This window comes from Coptis chinensis, chromosome 7, assembly GCF_015680905.1.
Source record: "Coptis chinensis isolate HL-2020 chromosome 7, ASM1568090v1, whole genome shotgun sequence".
NCBI classification, from domain to species: domain Eukaryota; kingdom Viridiplantae; phylum Streptophyta; class Magnoliopsida; order Ranunculales; family Ranunculaceae; genus Coptis; species Coptis chinensis.
Genome location: NC_141462.1, coordinates 598,057 through 615,860, shown reverse-complemented (window position 1 = coordinate 615,860; position 17,804 = coordinate 598,057). Strand labels below are relative to the sequence as shown.

The window sequence follows — 17,804 nt, the reverse complement described above, 5'->3', positions numbered from 1 at the left end:
AATACAAGGGCCGTTAAGGGAAGAAGAACGGGGTCGGCGAATTGTTCTTGTTAAGGTAAGCAAGACATACATGAAGGCCTTAAATGAATCCAATGCTATGAAAGAAGAAAAAGAAGTAACAAGTGGAACAAAGTTCGAGCTGAAGACGACTGAGGAGGTACATGGAAAAGCAACTGATGAGATTGTTAAAGATGAAGTAAACAGTGCAAAAGCAAGTAAGATAATTAGAAACAAATCAACAAACAAAGGAGTTAATAATAATGTTACAACCACAGCTAGTTACCGAAGAAGGGGAAGAAAACGTATTACTCAAAGGCGAAATATTGATCATCCTTCTAATGAAGGAGAGAGATGCAGTCGGATTAATGGAAGAGGATGGCGTTGTAAGGAAATAACTCGTAGAGGCTTTGCTTTATGTGAATACCATTTGGAACTAGCAAGAACAAGAGCCATGGAAAACAGAGCCAATTGTTAACCATGAATTAAGATCTCCCCTCTCAAAATATCCATCAAAGTTATGTTCCATCGTTTATGTAGTAATGTAGTAATGGCAAATTGGCAATAAATAAATTGATTATGACTTATTTGCTATTGGGGGATTAATCGGAAACTAATTGGGTGATAATTCTGAATAAAATTTTCCATTCCCATAAGTAACCTATAACACATGCCACAAATAACTATTACCTAAATACATATTGAAGTGAAATGAAAATGAGAAACATATCCAACAATCACCAAAATGCAATCATAGCCTAATTACAGAGTCTACTAGTAAACATAAGTCAAATAAAAAACATATAAAATATGAAAAACACAAAAGCGTCAATAACTCTGCTAAAATTATATCATGGTTTTAAATTGGGTTTTATATATCATAGGTCTTTTTTTTGTTATATAACTTTATATATACAAATTATGTTTTGAAAAAAACATAAAACAATAAACCCTTAGACCTATTAATCGCCATTTTTTAACACTAATTTGTGCTAAATCGCCCGGTCTATTAATCGATCTTGTTTAGATCAGGATTTTTTCTGCTAATCGTATCGGTCAAGTAGCTTATAGCATAGCTAGTAATTCGCCGAATTATTCGCGAATTATAAGGTTTGGCGAATAAAACGAATAATTCGGCGAATTTTTAAATGATACGGTTTAATTCGCGAATTGGTTGGGTCAGGCTTATAATTGCCGAATTATTTGCGAATTATAAGGTTTGGCGAATAAAATGACATTTGTATTATTTTTTCATGAATAAAATTGTAAAAATAAAAATAAAAACGTTATATACTTATATATCAAAATTTTAAATGTAAAATATATAGCGAATTTTAAAGAAATATATTCGTATTATACCCGTTTAAAACACATATATCGCATTTTTACCGTTAGCGTTTTATTGGACCGAATATTTAAAAGTATTATTATTAAAAATTTCGAATCTTAGGCGAATAATTGACGTATCGAACTTTTACTAGCTATGGCTTATAGTGCCTCTGCGCCTATTAAACTGCACAGATTATTTGTGGCATAAAATATCGTGAGTGGCATGGAAAGTATCGGAATATCAAAATAAACACGATATTTATTCTAGTCCGTGTTTTCTCTCTCCTCCGCCCCCAAAACTCTTTTTTTTTTCTCTCTCTTCGACAAAAAAAAAAGATCTCTCCTCCTTTTCCAGTCTTCAAATTACTCAAATTGAAGTCACTCATAAGTTGATTAAATCAAGAAAAGTTATCAATTTCTCTTTATTAAGTCACCCCACTGAGAAATTGCACTTTTTTTCGATCGATACGAGGTTTTTTTTTGTTTTTTGGTCGAATTAAGGTTTAATTCGATTAGAAAAAAACTGGCTATGGATTATGAGTTATCGGATAGCAGTGGTGAGTTTAATATTGTTATTGTTATGATTGAAAGATTTGATTTTTGTTATTATTGTTTAATTTGAAGTAATTTTACTGCTTTAGATTCATTAAATTAGGTTTTAAGTATTGGTGAATTGATTTTGGGCATTGTTGAAATAGTAGTGAAGCTGGGTGAGCTGAGATTTTTATTGTTGCAGCTTGAATTAGTGGTTATGAGAAGTTAGGGTTTAGTTAAATTGTAAAATTTAGATTCTTTAGATTTTTTTCAGTTGTAATTGGGTCACTCTTGGGTATGAGTCGAATTATAGAAATTTGAAACACTGTTATGTTTAGCTTTTGTGTTTTTCTTCATCCTTAAGTTCACTTGTGTGTAGTGGATTGGGTTCTTAGCTGTCAATAAATGGAAAAAATAAAAATAAAAATAAAAATTGGAAGTTGATTTCGGGCTTGTAGAAACAAGTGAGAAGTGAAAATGTATACATCATTCAGTTCAGATGATTTAGTTTCATAAGATTTCTTTACTTCAGTGAAGTAAAATATTTGTCGTAGACTCGTAGTGGTTGTATTTAGCGTTTGGAGATAGGTCTTACTGGGTGGAGAATTGTAAGGAAAAAGGGTGGCATGGTAGTAATTATTTTAGAGGTTTAATCAGTATTGCTTTTGTTGTATGTCTAAATACCTAGGTTACATCGACACACCGTATCGGACACGGATACGAATTGTCGGACACGGCAAAAAATATCAAAATTCGAGGTAAATTACATGCAATATGTGTCCGACACGGACATGTGGATACGTATCCGACATGGATTTTTTTTTCAATATGTCGTGTCCATGTAACCTAGCTAAATACGTATAAAATTTCATGACAACAATTTTCCAGTTTTGGATTTTTCAGAGACACTAAGTCTTGATTATTTTCTTTACCTCATTGGAATCATGGCTAACAATTTTGCCACTGTTGTTTGTAGGAAAAGTAAACTAACGCTTACTACCTAATAGACAATGTTTCCTTGCTTGTTTTTGTCTAGTTGGATACATTGGTTTTAAGAGATGACGTGGTACCTTAATATTTTTTCATTATCCAGTTCATGGTTTTAGTTTTCCTTTTTGCATCCCAATGAAGCTATTGAGTGGCAATGCTAGTTGACCATTCCTCAACCTAGTATTTTGGGTTGGATGTAGTTCGATGCATATTAGTTCATCATCCTTTTGTGGATGGAAGCACCTTTTAAACAAGATTACTTAAGATGCCTTTTCAATGTAGTTTCAGACTTTCAGTTCAGTTTCTTTTTACATTCTTGTTGATCAGGAAGTAAATGCTTCTGTGCGTCTGTCAACACACTCAGTGGTTTCTTGTGCATGTCACTGCTTGTCCAATGTGTACATATAACACATTTGCTTGTCACCAGCACATTGCCTCTAGTAATTCTATATGTTGCATGTGCCTGAAACAAATGAATGAAAGCATTTTCTCATGATATGGTATTGACCATTTGTTTCATTTGAAAGATATATTAAAATAATTTTCAAAAACGTCAATTTGAGCAACTGAGATGTGGATCATAGTTTACGCCATCAGGAAATTACAGTTTACAAATTTCAACCAGATTATACCCTATTTCCCTTGCCTTTCCTATTGACTGTCTCTGGTTAGCTTGTTACATCAGGATAAATGCTTCTTTTATTATCATTCTCTAGTTAGGACAGTAGATCTTGATCTGTTTTAATAGTATATCTTAGTCTGTGTGTGATGACGGAAATACTGTTGCGTATACAAATGTGCTTTTTGGAGGAAACGAGTTTTCGTTTCATTAATTACAAAACGAGAATGATGTTGCTACTAGCATCTCATAGATGTATATTTGATATGTGTCTAAGCTTCTTTGCAAAAAACTGCAGGAACTGATGATGATCTTCCTCCATCACATCAAAACAGAGTTCCAAGGGGGGGTCGTATGGCTGGGAATGGAAGATCTGCTGTTGTTGGTTCTGTACCATACCCTAGGATGCACACTGATATGGAAACCCAGATTCACCTTCTTGAGCAAGAGGCATATAGTTCAGTCTTGCGCGCTTTCAAGGCTCAATCTAATGCTCTTTCTTGGGTACTTTTACCAAATTTCACTGAATTGCACTCTGTATTTGTCTTGATCAGTTAATAATTTTAAAGTGAAATACAATTGTTCAGGAGAAGGAGAGCTTAATAACAGAACTCAGAAAAGAGCTGAGAGTATCAGATGAGGAACATAGAGAACTTCTTGGCAGGGTTAATGCAGATGACACTGTTTGCAGGATAAGGTATTTTAGCTTCACAATACCGAATTTATTGTTTCCCTGTACCATTTCTGTCTGGAAACAATATTTTCGTGTTCATATTTTACTAATAGAGCTGTATCTGGTGGTTCCCTTAGGGAGTGGAGACAGGCCGGAGGTCATATGTCTGGAATGCTGAACTCTGCTCAACCTGTCCATGATCCTGTTCCCAGCCCTACAGTCTCAGCATCTCGGAAGAAACAAAAGACAACACAGTCGGTGCCTAATCATTCGTTGAATACACCACTCTCTTTGCATCCACAAACAGTAGCAACCCCAATGCAGCCTTCAACATCTGCAAAACGAGGGCCTGTGGGTGGAGCCAGAGGCAAAAAGAATAAAGCAGTAAGCTCGATACTTGTGGAACAAATGTGACCCTATGCAAGAATTTCAAATTGACATGATCTGGTTGCTCTACCTTTGTATTCTACAGGGTGGTCAAACGATACCTGGTGTATCAACCACAAAGTCTATGCAGTTCCCTTTAACTGGTGCAGCTGGAAGGGGCCAAGTTGCTAGCCGTGGCCCTTCTGGTGCTCTTGCAGCAAATGAACCTTCGGAAGCAGCTGCCTATGATCCATTGGTTGGGCGGAAAGTGATGACAAGGTGGCCTGAAGATAATAGTTTCTACGAGGCTGTAATAACTAATTATGATCCTGTAGAGGTAAATATAAGAGTTGTCCACGCTCATTCTTGTTTTAGTGGGGGCTTGGAGCAGATCTTAACTTTTTCTAAATACTTCAGGGCCGACATGCATTGGTATATGATATGAATACAGCAGAGGAGACATGGGAATGGGTTAATCTCAAAGAGGTGAATCTCTATAGTTAGTTTCTATGAACTTCTCACCCATACTCTTACAAGTAATCTGACAAGCGCAATTTGAAATTTCTTAGTTCCTTGATCTTACATGCCACCACCACCCTTCTATCAGTAGCAATGGAAATAAACTTGTGAAAATAAACTCACATATCTTAATTTCCTAGGTTTACTCTGTTGGATTTTCTTTCCTTTCTTTCTTCTTTCCCCCTTTTAACAGTAGACTTTGCCTTTACCCTGATTATCTGATATGTATCTGCTGATAACTGATGGAAAAGATACCTGTGATTAGCTTGCCAAATTTCTGAGTTGCGGCATATGGTACAGTGACTTAGGGAAAAACAATACTGTTTTTATGGCAGATTGCACCAGAGGATATCAAATGGGATGGTGAGGATCCAGGAATATCTCGACGAGGGGGTCGAGTTGGACAAGGCCGTGGCGTTAAAAAATCTTTTAGCCGTGGTGGTCCTGTTGCCGGTACAGGAAGAGGAAGGGGAGCCCCGAAGGGTCAATTTAAGAAAGACTTCCCACTGTCGGAGAATGGCATTGGAAAAAAGGTTTCTGATGATATTGAAATACTCCACACAGACACACTAATTAAGGAGGTCAGTAAAAGAAACTTGAACATGTATGTTCATTGCTTGTGATTATGTTTATCAATTTCTTTTGTTTTGGTGATTTTGAGCAGGTTGAGAGAGTTTTTGGTGCAAGCCATCCTGATCCTGTTGAGATTGAGAAGACAAAAAAAATCCTGAAAGTAAGAACCAGGTTTATTTTTTCATTATTGCTCATTTTGCAAGCTTAATTTTGGAAAGCAGCACTGATTGCTTGTTATCTCAGGAGCATGAGCAATCACTTATTGATGCCATTGCAAGGCTTGCAGATGCATCTGATGGTGAAAGTGGTAATAAATATCTATGACCATTTTCTTTATTTTGTATATATTTGTACAAAATTTGATAGTGTTATACATCAATTCAATGACCAAGAGGCTTCTGTAAGTTAATTATTGCTGCAAGTTTAATGAATTTAATGAATTACCCAAGTAATTGTTCTCAGTTTCCACAAATTACTAGTACAGTCTTGCAAATGATCCATTATTGTATGTATGTGTATTATGATATTCATCAGGTGTTGGATCAGTCTTTTTTGGTTTAAAAATGATGGATAAGCAAGTCCGAAATATAAATAAAACTGTATTATGTTACAATGAATTGTAAAAGAATTTGCTGCCCCAGTGGCTGATGATTATGATGATGCTCTTTCTTTTGGGTCTGGTTATTACCTGTACATCCGCATTATCTCTTTTGCTTTGCTATATAACAACAGATTATGTACGTGTTTCTGATGATTTTATGAGTTTTCTTTGTATGATTTTATATATTTTTCTTTGGAATATCATTTGGTTTTAGTTTTAATTTATTCATTGTAAATGAATATGGTACTTTTGTCTCAAAGCAGATGAAGGCGAGCATCAGTTCTCACATGGGCAAACCATGGACCAAAACCAAGGGTGGAGAAATCGACCATATAGTATGAACCAGGGTGGGTTTGAAGAAGGGATGAGGGGAGGAAGAGGTGAAGCCTCAGATGGTGATCAAATGGCTAGAGATGGTAGAATCGCATCATATGACCAGCAAGATGGTGATGACCTTTGATTGCTATTCCCTTGAAACACTTTGTATAATTCATTGTTCTAATTTAATCATTAACCCAGCAAATAATAGGCCCTTTTTTGAAGCGTGTAGACTTAGGTAGAAGATCAACTTTTGATCCAGTTGAATTTCACTGGAAAAGTTAACATGATTATGTAAAAATATTAGCCAATTGTCTGATGTACCATTTTCTTGAAAACAGCTTTTTGATGTTGTAGGCGCACAGCCTTTCTTCATGCAGTTCACCTCCTTTGTTTCGTCAGCCAATCAAATGCTTTGTAGAGATTAGGGAAGGAAAAATACACCTTAAGATCCTACTAAAATGACATTTTAGGCCAGTCACTTTTGTTCTTCAAGCAATGAATAAAATGCAAATAGAACCATTAAATCATCAATTTTCAATCACCCTATTATGTCATGTTTAATCACATCAATAAAACCATACGATAGTTTGATGGCATACCTACAAAGAAGCTATGAAACCAATAATCAGTCCCACCATCTGAGCATCATAGCTAGGCCCTTCCATTTGAAAGTGCCCAACACCTTCAATGAGGTGGGTTTCAACGCGGCCTGCTGCAGTCTTTAGCTTGTTCTCTAGCTGCTTCACACTTGTAAAGCCATCTTTTGTACCCATCACAAATAGTTTTGGTTTAGTGGATTTTAAGATAGCCTTGTGATGTCTTCCGAAGAGTATTGAAGCTGCCAAACCAAATGGGTAGCCCAAGCTGACATAACCCCTGACATGATCTATTTGATCAACTGCAGAGCCTGAAATTGGTGCACCTTTAACCAAAAACATAACAACATGAGCTTTGGTCAGAGATATACTGTGAGGGTGAAATAAGTAAACCCAAAGCAGTCTACCACCTATGAGGATGATGGTCAAGATCACAGAGACGACTAAGGCACTGCGACGACTTTAGAACAGTTTCCTTCAAAGAGGAACCACACATGTAGTGCTCTGTAATTAAATTAGAACCAGGAAGGAAGCTACCATAACTCTCTGGTCACATCCACAACTAAATAAAGAGACAAGGCACAACCTTTCACATGCAGTCTTCTGTAATTAAATTAGAACCAGGATGGAAGCAACCATAACTCTCTGGTCACATCCACAACTATATAACGAGACCTGGCACAACCTTTCACCAGTTTCTGAGAAACTGAATCTCTACATAGAAGTCTTCTTCACCTCTGGGAAACAATCGACTTTTGTCACTTAGAAGGTCTCCAACAAAGACCTTAGACCAAACATCAATGATACTTAAACCCCTATGTAAAGGAGGCGAAAGCACTCGCATCCCTCTACTCAATGGCACCGTGATGGTAATTACGGATAGAGAGTATGACACCAAAAGCCTTATGCAGCCAACATCAGATCCTATTTTGTCTCGCGCTAAACAAGGTTTTTGGAGGTCAGTTTAAGGTTAACATAAACTTATTTGTTCAATCTTAGAGTTCTCAAGCAAGCAAAGACATCATCGGCTAAAGACTCAATAAGTCAACAGGTCTTTTTTTATCTCAGACACTTAATCTTAACACCACAATACCGATACCTAGACAAACATCTCAGTAATGTAAAACATATAATTTAAAAATAATTTGATCCAGTACCATCCACAAGAACTCTCAATGTGTTTGTGTTTTATTGATAGAGAATACAATCGACAAAATTCTTGTATAAGCACTCTATGTTTTAATTCACCTAATTAATATAGGCAGAAGCAACAAAAACTGTTGAGCAAGGAACCCTTTCTGTTTTAGCTGATGGATCTATGCCAGGGATCTAATGACCACATTTACCCATTTCCAAGATGAAAATTCCATATGCCAAAGTCCCATAACCAAACAAAACCTGATATCAATTGAAAAAACCCTCCAACTTTCTACTATACTATTCATTCCTATCAATGGTTAAGTCTTAAAGCAAACTTGGAATTAAAAAAAGAGTATTCAAAATAGAACCACCCAAGCATGCAAGAACAAATCTTTGCAAATCCTAATATAATAAAATCAAAATTCACTTCTAACAAGGATCAAACCAAATAATTATAAATAAAAAATAAATCAAAACCAATAAAAATGTAAACTTGTAAATAAAAAACATACCTGCAGAAGAACCAACCAATAAAATTCTATCAGCAGAAAGATTATCAGAAACCCATTTACAAACAGAAATAACATCAATAATTTCAGAAGAGCCAGTAATAGAAGCCCATCCACTAGATCTACCAGCACCTCTCATATCAAAAGTTACAACTGTATAACCTTTTTCTGCCAACCCAACTGCAATTCCTCTTAATAAACCTTGGCTTCCACCCAAAACTGAGTAAGGATGGACTATTACAATCACAATATCATCTTTGGGCTCATCATTTGGTTTGAAAATTCTTGTGTGAAGTTTCACTTTGTCACTTGTCTCAACTGTACAAGATTCAACAGATGAACTTGTTGTCATCTTTGGTTATAGAGATGAGTTTTCAGGACTAGTAAATTTTGTCTGCTGTGAATTTTATAACAAAGATTGTTTTTTTTTTCCACGTAAGAAAATTATGATGACTAGTTTAATTGGGAAAGTGAGTTGTGGGGTTCAGCGGTGGTTACAACTTATTAAAAACAACAAGTTTACTGCCATGGTTGGCAAATTTGTGTGTTGGCAATGTTGCATTAACTATGAAATTTTGGCTGAATCAAAGTTTTGATTCATTCCTAGTGTGGGAACTGTAATACTACTATACTTGTGCGCCTGCTTTTTATTATTCCATTAGGCTAGGGATGATTTGTGTGATTTCCAAAGGAAAAGAGTTATCTTAGTATTGTTTTACTCGGCAAGCAATTTGTTGAAAGAATCAATTACTTTGGACAAAGTCATTTTTCTAGTCCATGTAGTTCATTTGAGAATTTATTCATTTATTAAGGTAAGCTGTATAAGGATTTCAATGAAAATGAGCATCCTATTCTAAACAATTTGATGATATAATTTCGGGTGAATTGGAGATAGATACCCCCTAACTAATATTTTCCGTCAATGAAGTATTTTGCACTGATCAAAACACCCCTCTAAAAATTATTTGAGATATCCCTGCTCTATAAAATTATTTGAGATAGCCCCCTAGTAATTAAAAAAAGTTAATTTTCATATGCAAATATACATATGCAAATATAAACTACTTTGTAAATACAAATAGGTATGAACAGTGATTGTTCATAACCCAAATAGGCATGAACAATGATTGTTTATACTCCAATAAGTGTTTTTATTGATCATACATTATGCTGATATATGAACAGTATGAACAATGAGTGTTCATAGCTCATGTTGAAGTTTTGTTCATACGCCATATAGGTGTTCTTACTGACCATACATTATATTGAGGTATGAACATTGATCGTTCATACCCCAAATAGGTATGAACAATGAGTGTTCATATGGACCATGAATGTTTATAGCTCATATTGAAGTATGAATAATGATTGTTCATACTCCAATAAGTGTTCATACTGTTCATACTTAACATAATGTATGATAAGTAAGAACAATGATTGTTCATATGAACAATGACTGTTCATAGCTCATGTTAAGATATGAACAATGATTGTTTATACTCAAAATATATATGAACAATAATTGTTTATACTCTAATAGATGTTCTTACTGATCATACATTATATTGTGGTATGACTATTGATTCTTCATACCCCAAATAGATATGAACAATAATTGTTCATATGAATAATGAGTGTTCATAATGTTGGGGATTATACCAATATCAATCGATTCCCTCACTACACAGATAACTCGTATATGGAAACAATTCAACTCCGGGCAAAATCTAAATATCAACTACAGCCTATACTAACATGCCCAACTCGCTAAAACAACTATCAACAACAAATAATAATGCAAAGCAGTAAAGACAAACCACAACACAAAGATTTACCGTGGTTCGGCCAATGATGTCTACTTCCACAAGAGCCAGTTCTTTATAAAGTGGGAAGGAAGATTACAATCTCTCTCTTTCTCTCTTTACTAGATCACTCTTATCTTTTTACAGGGTTGTATTTCTGTAAAGATTATCTCTCAATCTTTATAGCTTTCAAGATTGGGTTTTCCTCTTTGTTTTAATTTGTCTGGTTCTTAGTCTTAGGTTTTCCAAAACCTTGATTTTGTTTTTATATCAAAAAACCAAATTTTGCGGTTACTGTAGCGATGCCCACGAAAATCGGAACCGAAGCCAGTGCCTACTTTCGAGGCCGCAGTCAGCCCAAAACACTAATGCTTCCACGGCAAGGGCGCAAGTGCGCCTCCTCTGAGCGCTGGTCGCGCCCAAAACACTGGAATGATTTTATGGCACGAGTGCAGGTGCGCCTCCTCTGAGCGCAGGTGCACTCTGACATATTCACGCAGAATCAGCTCCGTTTCTCTCCTCATGTGAGGGATAACTCTAACACATAACTCATATTGGGGTATGAATAGTGATTGTTCATACCCCAAATAAATATGAACAATAATTGTTTATACTCCAATATATGTTCTTATTGATCTTATCTTACATTATATTGAGATATGAACATTGATTGTTCATACCCCAAATAGGTATGAACAATGTACACGGGGGGGTATCTCAAATAATTTTATAGGACAAGAGGGTATCTCAAATTGTTTTTAGAAGGGTGTTTTGGTCAGTAAATATTAGTTAACTGACGGGAGACGTTAGTTAAGGGGGTATCTCTCTCAATTTTCAAAATGGGAGGGGGTATCTCAAAAAAAAAATTCTCAAACAAGAGGGTATCTCAAATTGGCCTTATAATTTCTGATCGTGCTGAGATTTCATAGCTTTACAGAATGATCATTTTCCCAAAAACTGTGCCTAGTCCATCATCTCTAGTAGCCTTGACTATGATATGGAAGGGACTCTCTATGTGCAAGACTGCAACACAAATAACAATAATAACAATAAAATTTTCATTATTGCATGAAATAAACCTGCGAGAACACATAGAGATTGATGCCCGTGCCAGACGACACTCTTGACACATTGAACCACCACCAGTAATGGCAAATACAATCTAATTTTACCATCAAGAGATCCAACCACAATTGAACCACCACTAGTAATGGCAAAACATTGAAACTTCGTCTCTCTAGAAAACTGATGTCCTTGAGTCCAATTTAAGACCGATGTACTCTCACTTGCGAGATTCTGAATCATATCTTTTCGATCACGCTTATCCCATCTACAAATCCTATTATCATCCAAACCCAAGAATGTCGATACCGAAGGGTTCAACTGAGACCCCTTACTATTGTTAGTTATATCTCTCATTGTAATATAATATTGGTCCTCTCTTTCTCAAACTTCCATTCCAAAACTATCATCCTCGTTTCAATATCAAGCTAATGAAGTCAATTCGAATGAGAACTAACCTCACTCGTAGTCGAGTTCATATGCAGCGTATTAGTCTCAACCCTCATAAGAAGATCTTTTTTCGGTGTCGAAACCGAATGGGCAAAATGTGAACCAAATCTAGAACTTTTATTATCAAACTTCACATAAACACCCTTCCCTTGAATCCTGTAAATGTTAGATTTGGATTAACCTTACAAACGTAAGCAATTTGGAATGACTGGGATAGATGATTTGGATTTGATCGAGTTCATTTGGACGAACTGCCTATGTATTAAGTTCTCTCTGCTGGGGGGAGGCTTGAATCAGGTCAGACGTAGTTCTTTCTCTTCTTTATATAGGCAAAGATGCCCGCGCCTCCTCTCCAGTGTCAGGTCAAGTTCTGGACTTGATGACATTTAATGTGTCATGAAGGCGTCCTGCGGTGCAGTAATGGTGTGCGCATCTGAAGCTCCGATCTTGAAGATTCTAGCTGTGGCATACGTTACTAGCCGTTGTGGCGCTAGCTTATGTTTGCATTCTGAACGCTTAACGTTCTGGACGTGGACGTTCTGTGTGATGATGAGGTCACTTGACCTGTATGAACTGATCATCAGCGACCTGGACGTGTGGATAAATTTGATTGTCCTGGTGTGCTGGACACGTGCATGATACTCACTGGAAGTATATATTACTCCCTCACACAACCCTCTCTCGGCAGGTCGTTAAGCATTGGATAGCTATCTGGTGAGAGTTTTAAGTTGGCACGTGGTACAGTTGATTTAAAAGATCGCAAATGAACCGCCTCGTTTTGTGGGGAGACATGGCACTTTAGGGTTAAATAAAAATGATTACACTTCTTTGGAAAACGAACCAGTGGCTTGCGATATACGCCTGGAGAACTGAAGGGTTCATCACTTTGCATCCTACTGAAATCGAGAGTGTAAGGTTAGTTTCTTTTCTCTGCCATTTTTGTTTTGCAATTTTTCTTCTGCCATTTGGTTTTTTTGTTGGGTTGTGAGGTCATTGGTAGTTGTTGGGCCCAAATGTTTACTTTCATATCTCTTGGCTTATTGCCAAGAGCATCATTCAAACCATTTACGGTGAACAAATCAATAATCTCATTTTTCCACATATCAAAGTCGATGTTTCCATCTAAACTCTCGATATCAACCACTACAATAGGAGTCACAACCATAAAATTTGACATACTTGTCACATTCTCAATTTCCATAACACCCAAACACTAACAACCAAAGAAACACCCTCTTTGGAATTTCTTAAAACACTACCAATGCGGAAACAACCAATGAAACCAAAATATTTGATTTCAACCAAACTTCCACCACAAACAACCACCAACTATGTCAAGATAGAACCTTTAGCTCCGATACCAATTTGTTATGCCCCAAAAAATATAAAGCACACCAACCCAATGCAACGGAAGCGAACAATCTTTATCAAACGCGGTAGAAGCAACAACCCACAACTACTGTGTATGAAATCAACTAAATAACTCCTAAACAATGTAGTAAACAATTTAAACTACACACCAATTCAAACAAACAACCAAGAAAAGAGAGACAAAGATTTATGTAGTTTAGCTTGTGCCTAATCTACAACCAAATAGAGAAATTTCCAATAAAGAGAATATTCAAAATAGTACAATAAGCGCTCACCTTAATTCCAAAGAATCCCCAAAGTTTTCTAAGAAAAAACTCACAAATCTCTCATTTTCTCTCCTCATAACAATGTTATCTCAACTCCACAACTTTCAATGGTGTAGACAACTACCAAATAGTTTGGGCATAAACAAATGAAGAAAAGACTCAAGTCTTTCTTCTTCCAAAACTCTCTCAAGAGGCACCAAATTCCAAACTCTAGCAACTAATTTTGTCTCACTCTTCTCTTTCTAAATCCTAACTTTGTTTTAAAGTGTAGCTTAAATTTCGGTGGGTTTATTTAGACAAATGATTGCCAAAATATCAAAGCCAATTAGGCCCATCCCAACAGACTATTGAGTGAGGTTCAATCTTCAGTTGGGTTTTTGGAGATTTGAGGAACTGGCCTTGTTCTGTTCAAGCTTGTCCTTTGGGTGCGTCCTGGACTCCTGGCTGCATGCTCCTTTCTTTGGACTATCGCGTTGGACATTAACTTATGGTTGGGCCCAAGTTGTTTTGGTTGGTGCTGCGCTGGGCTATGTACTTTTGAGTTAGACTAAGGTTGTGAGCAGAACGTGTTCTTATTGGACGGCCTTATACACAGGCTGACAGGCTCCATTCATTCTCTCGAGTCGAGCACAGTACAAATCATACTGAAAGCCTTCTCTAAACCAGCATTTTTTTATTCGATGAACAAAATCAGGAGAAAATGATTTTAAGAATTTATATTCAATCTAACTTTCGTTAAAAGGACGAACTTTAGAAACAGGAATACTCTACTTGTCTAGGAAGAACAATGAAGGATCGATGGTATTTGAGTTTTAATAAGATTTGTGCATGGAACTATAATATTTGGACCATTTCGTCTATCCGAGTTTTTTAACCTCATCCATTTTGACTATGAGGACTTGTTTTTGCTCTTTAGTCCACCAGTCTATCCTGTCTCTAACCCAAATGTTTACCTAGTCCAAAAACTCATCGCATAATTACACAAGAAAGAAATCCCAGTCTTGAGATACAGTTTATGAATACACTGTACACCCTGACGAGTGAGGTCTAGCTGAATGATGAGATGTTTGTAGTAGGATAGAAAGACCTAACATATACACGTATAGTCGTTGCGTTTAATGGCATATATAATTTGTATTTTTTTTTTTGGACAGTGACTGTTGCGTATTCATTCCCAAACCGGCGCACTATTTTCGTTCCAAACTTCCAATTCTGTTTTTGTTTCGATAAACTCAAACTTCCAATCCTGAATCAAGCTTCATTTCGGTGTTGGTTTTTTTTTTCTCTCATCAATGAATTATCACTGGATAACTAATTTGGTATGTCCTACATCTATCTGGACTTGGAATTTAATTTGATACGGACCATAGGCTGCACATGCTAGTATATAACTATATATGCTAGCTACTATATCAACTATCATCTAACACTTACTTCAAGAAATTAGAGATCGCATAATCGGCCAATTTGCGAGCAAGCAAACTTATCTAGACTGACGATAGTAGACTAGAATTTGTAGTTAACGTTTCTTATTTTGAAACAAGTTCCGTGAGGAGAGGGATTCGTCGATGCATGGTTTCTGTTTCATCTATCGTTTCTTTTCCATTTGTTTTCAGATGACTCGTGCCAAAACCGTTTAGTGAAGTTCTGTTTGGGGAAACTTAAGATCTCAAATTACGTTAATTGTCGTTGTCAATCAAGTTTAGAAATACCGACACAGGTAATGAGAGGAGTGGTTAAAATCTAGCTGCCTTGCATAGCCTTCCAAAAGACTTATAATCATATAATTATGAATTCTTTTACTCGTCAATGTGTTCTGATATACCTAATCCAAGGAATTTGGACTTATCTTTGATTAGTTTCGTGAGAGGAGGGTACAAGTGGGGATAAAATTGATAAAAATATTGGTTTATCTAACAAATAAACCAATTTCTTAACAAGTGTTTTTTTGCTAAAAACACAAGTAGAAGGTCTTGTCTACTTAAAAAATCAGTAGTAGAACGACCTGATATGGATAGTTTGCTTAAAAAACAATTGATCATATAATGTTGACGTGTTATATAATTTCCTGAATATTTGAAAATTTGGGACGAATTTAAATCAAAGTATCTGATAGATTAATGTGGGTATGCAATAACCTAAACCAACCACCTTAGTAGTTTTTTGCAATCAAATTCCTTCAAGTGTAAATTACTGGTCCCAACATTGCAAATTTTCCTTGCGATAGCCAGATAGCTGCATGCATAGATGAAACCAGGGGTGCGTCAGTGCGTGGGGGTGAGACCGCAACCCAAAAACTTGAAAAGTTGCATAATGCTATAAAAATGGGCATACTATAAGGATTTGCACCCCAAGAATTTCACAGAAGTTCTATTACCACACGGGCGCACCTGTAGTTCAATTACTATATTGCATATAGTCTTGCACCCCCATACATTGAATCCTGGTTACGTCTCTGGCTGCAAGAGCTTTCCCAATCTGCATATTACATATATATATATATATTACCCAGAATTACTAATCTTTTGATTATTTCCTTCTCGGGGACGCATAATGTAGATAACTCGAAGCAAAACCATGATCTCTCTAGTTGTAGATCTTTGGAAAGCAGCAACAACAATTGGACTGGTAGCTATTTGGAAGAACCGGAACAAAGTCTTATTTGATGGAGGTAAATCTAATATTGGATCTATATGTCATCAAATCAGAAAAGCCATTTGCTGGGCACACACGGTCATATGGAGAATTCAACAGCTGATCTAGCCATTCTTCATGGCTTAAGATTATCAGGTAAACACAGAAGAATACCCAGAATGCTATTGGTCACCTACTCCTCACGGGATAATCAAAGCCACAACAGATGGATCATCAAGGGGAAATCTATAGGTCCAGCAAGTTGGGGTACACGTACTCTTTTGTGACAGTCAATCAAGGAGTTGTTCTTGGCACTTTGATTGAAGGCTTAGGGGTAGAAACAAGTTATGTATGAGTGTCAAGCAATTGCCTTCACTTATTTATTTAGCAAGGGCCATACAACAAGAGCCTTCAATAGGGATCAAGTTCACTAGAAAGCTAGGTTGATATGGAGCAATTGCAGATTGATTGGCTGATTATTATTACCTCAACTTGGAGAAAATGCAATTTCGGTGCCGATTCATGTGCTAGAAATAGATTGATCAACTCTACCGAGGGGAGAATCACAATGGTGGAATGGCAGAGCCCCATTCCTCATTAGGATTGAGCACTAGGATCTGACACATTTCAGATTCTTGAACTGCTAAAATCATGTAATGTTAAATGCAATTAACGCATATCGATCAGACTTAACTTGAAACATTCTTTGTAACTTTTCTTTATATCAATACAATTACTTTAAGCAAAGAAAAAAGGATAAATTATGTACTGGTTGAGAAATGCAAGGAAGAATGAGTTGCGCATTTACACTACAATTTCCAACAACGCTATTGTGCCAAAAACCTACAAAGTAGACTTATGTACGACCATATATCCAAGTGTAAACGCACGAACAAATTTTCATTCTTGGATAAAAATAAGCTTCTCCAATGTGAAAAATACTTGGTGCAACTCAATGAGAACCAGGTCACTGGCCAGCTTCTTGTGTGGGTCACACGTACTAAATATTTGACGAATTACTAAATTGTGTGCAAGCTCAATGCTAATTTGATTCTCTCAAGGCCACTAGCGAGGCAGTACCAGTCGAATTTCGAAATTAGTCGAGGTGCGCATAAACTGGCCCGGACACCTGGTTAACAAAAAAAAAAAAGTGTGCAAGTTCAATCTTCATGCACTTCTCCAGACTCCAGCCATCCGCAAAGATCTTAAAATCCTCACGACCACACAGAAGATCTTAGTGAATTTTTTGGAGTTAAATGGAAATGGAAATGAACTCTAGATACCAAGTTTTTATAACAATATATATACATGTATTATCTAAAAAGCAATTTGACTTCAGAAATCACCAGAAAATCAAGTGCATGGTAAAATATAACAAACTCATGTATCTTGTCATAAGGTTGATGTAGTAGATAACATCTCATTTTGTTCTCTTTCTTTGCAGTTAGCTGA

The 17,804-nt window shown here is 36.3% G+C and overlaps 2 protein-coding genes across 3 annotated transcripts; one reads left to right on the top strand and one right to left on the bottom strand.

The window, feature by feature from the left end:
• The first annotated feature begins 1,615 nt into the window (after nt 1-1,615).
• On the top strand, nt 1,616-6,881 carry LOC147484964 (protein EMSY-LIKE 3-like). Of its 2 annotated transcripts, none has more exons than XM_086570486.1 (10): nt 1,616-1,883; nt 3,768-3,973; nt 4,057-4,166; nt 4,280-4,526; nt 4,615-4,845; nt 4,926-4,994; nt 5,363-5,608; nt 5,692-5,760; nt 5,844-5,907; nt 6,465-6,881. In XM_086570486.1, exons 1-10 carry the CDS (start codon nt 1,856-1,858, stop codon nt 6,659-6,661), a joined length of 1,467 nt encoding a protein of 488 aa, XP_086426612.1. In that variant the 5' UTR covers nt 1,616-1,855; the 3' UTR covers nt 6,662-6,881. The 2 variants fall into 2 exon arrangements, with proteins under 2 accessions (XP_086426612.1, XP_086426611.1); XM_086570485.1 differs by having other exon boundaries at nt 6,462-6,881.
• A 154-nt stretch (nt 6,882-7,035) lies between these two features.
• On the bottom strand, nt 7,036-9,315 carry LOC147484963 (alpha/beta-Hydrolases superfamily protein). The gene is made up of 2 exons (XM_086570487.1): nt 8,771-9,315; nt 7,036-7,444 (listed from the first exon to the last, which is right to left on the bottom strand). Exons 1-2 carry the CDS (start codon nt 9,117-9,119, stop codon nt 7,122-7,124), a joined length of 672 nt encoding a protein of 223 aa, XP_086426613.1. The 5' UTR covers nt 9,120-9,315; the 3' UTR covers nt 7,036-7,121.
• Nucleotides 9,316-17,804: the final 8,489 nt, after the last annotated feature.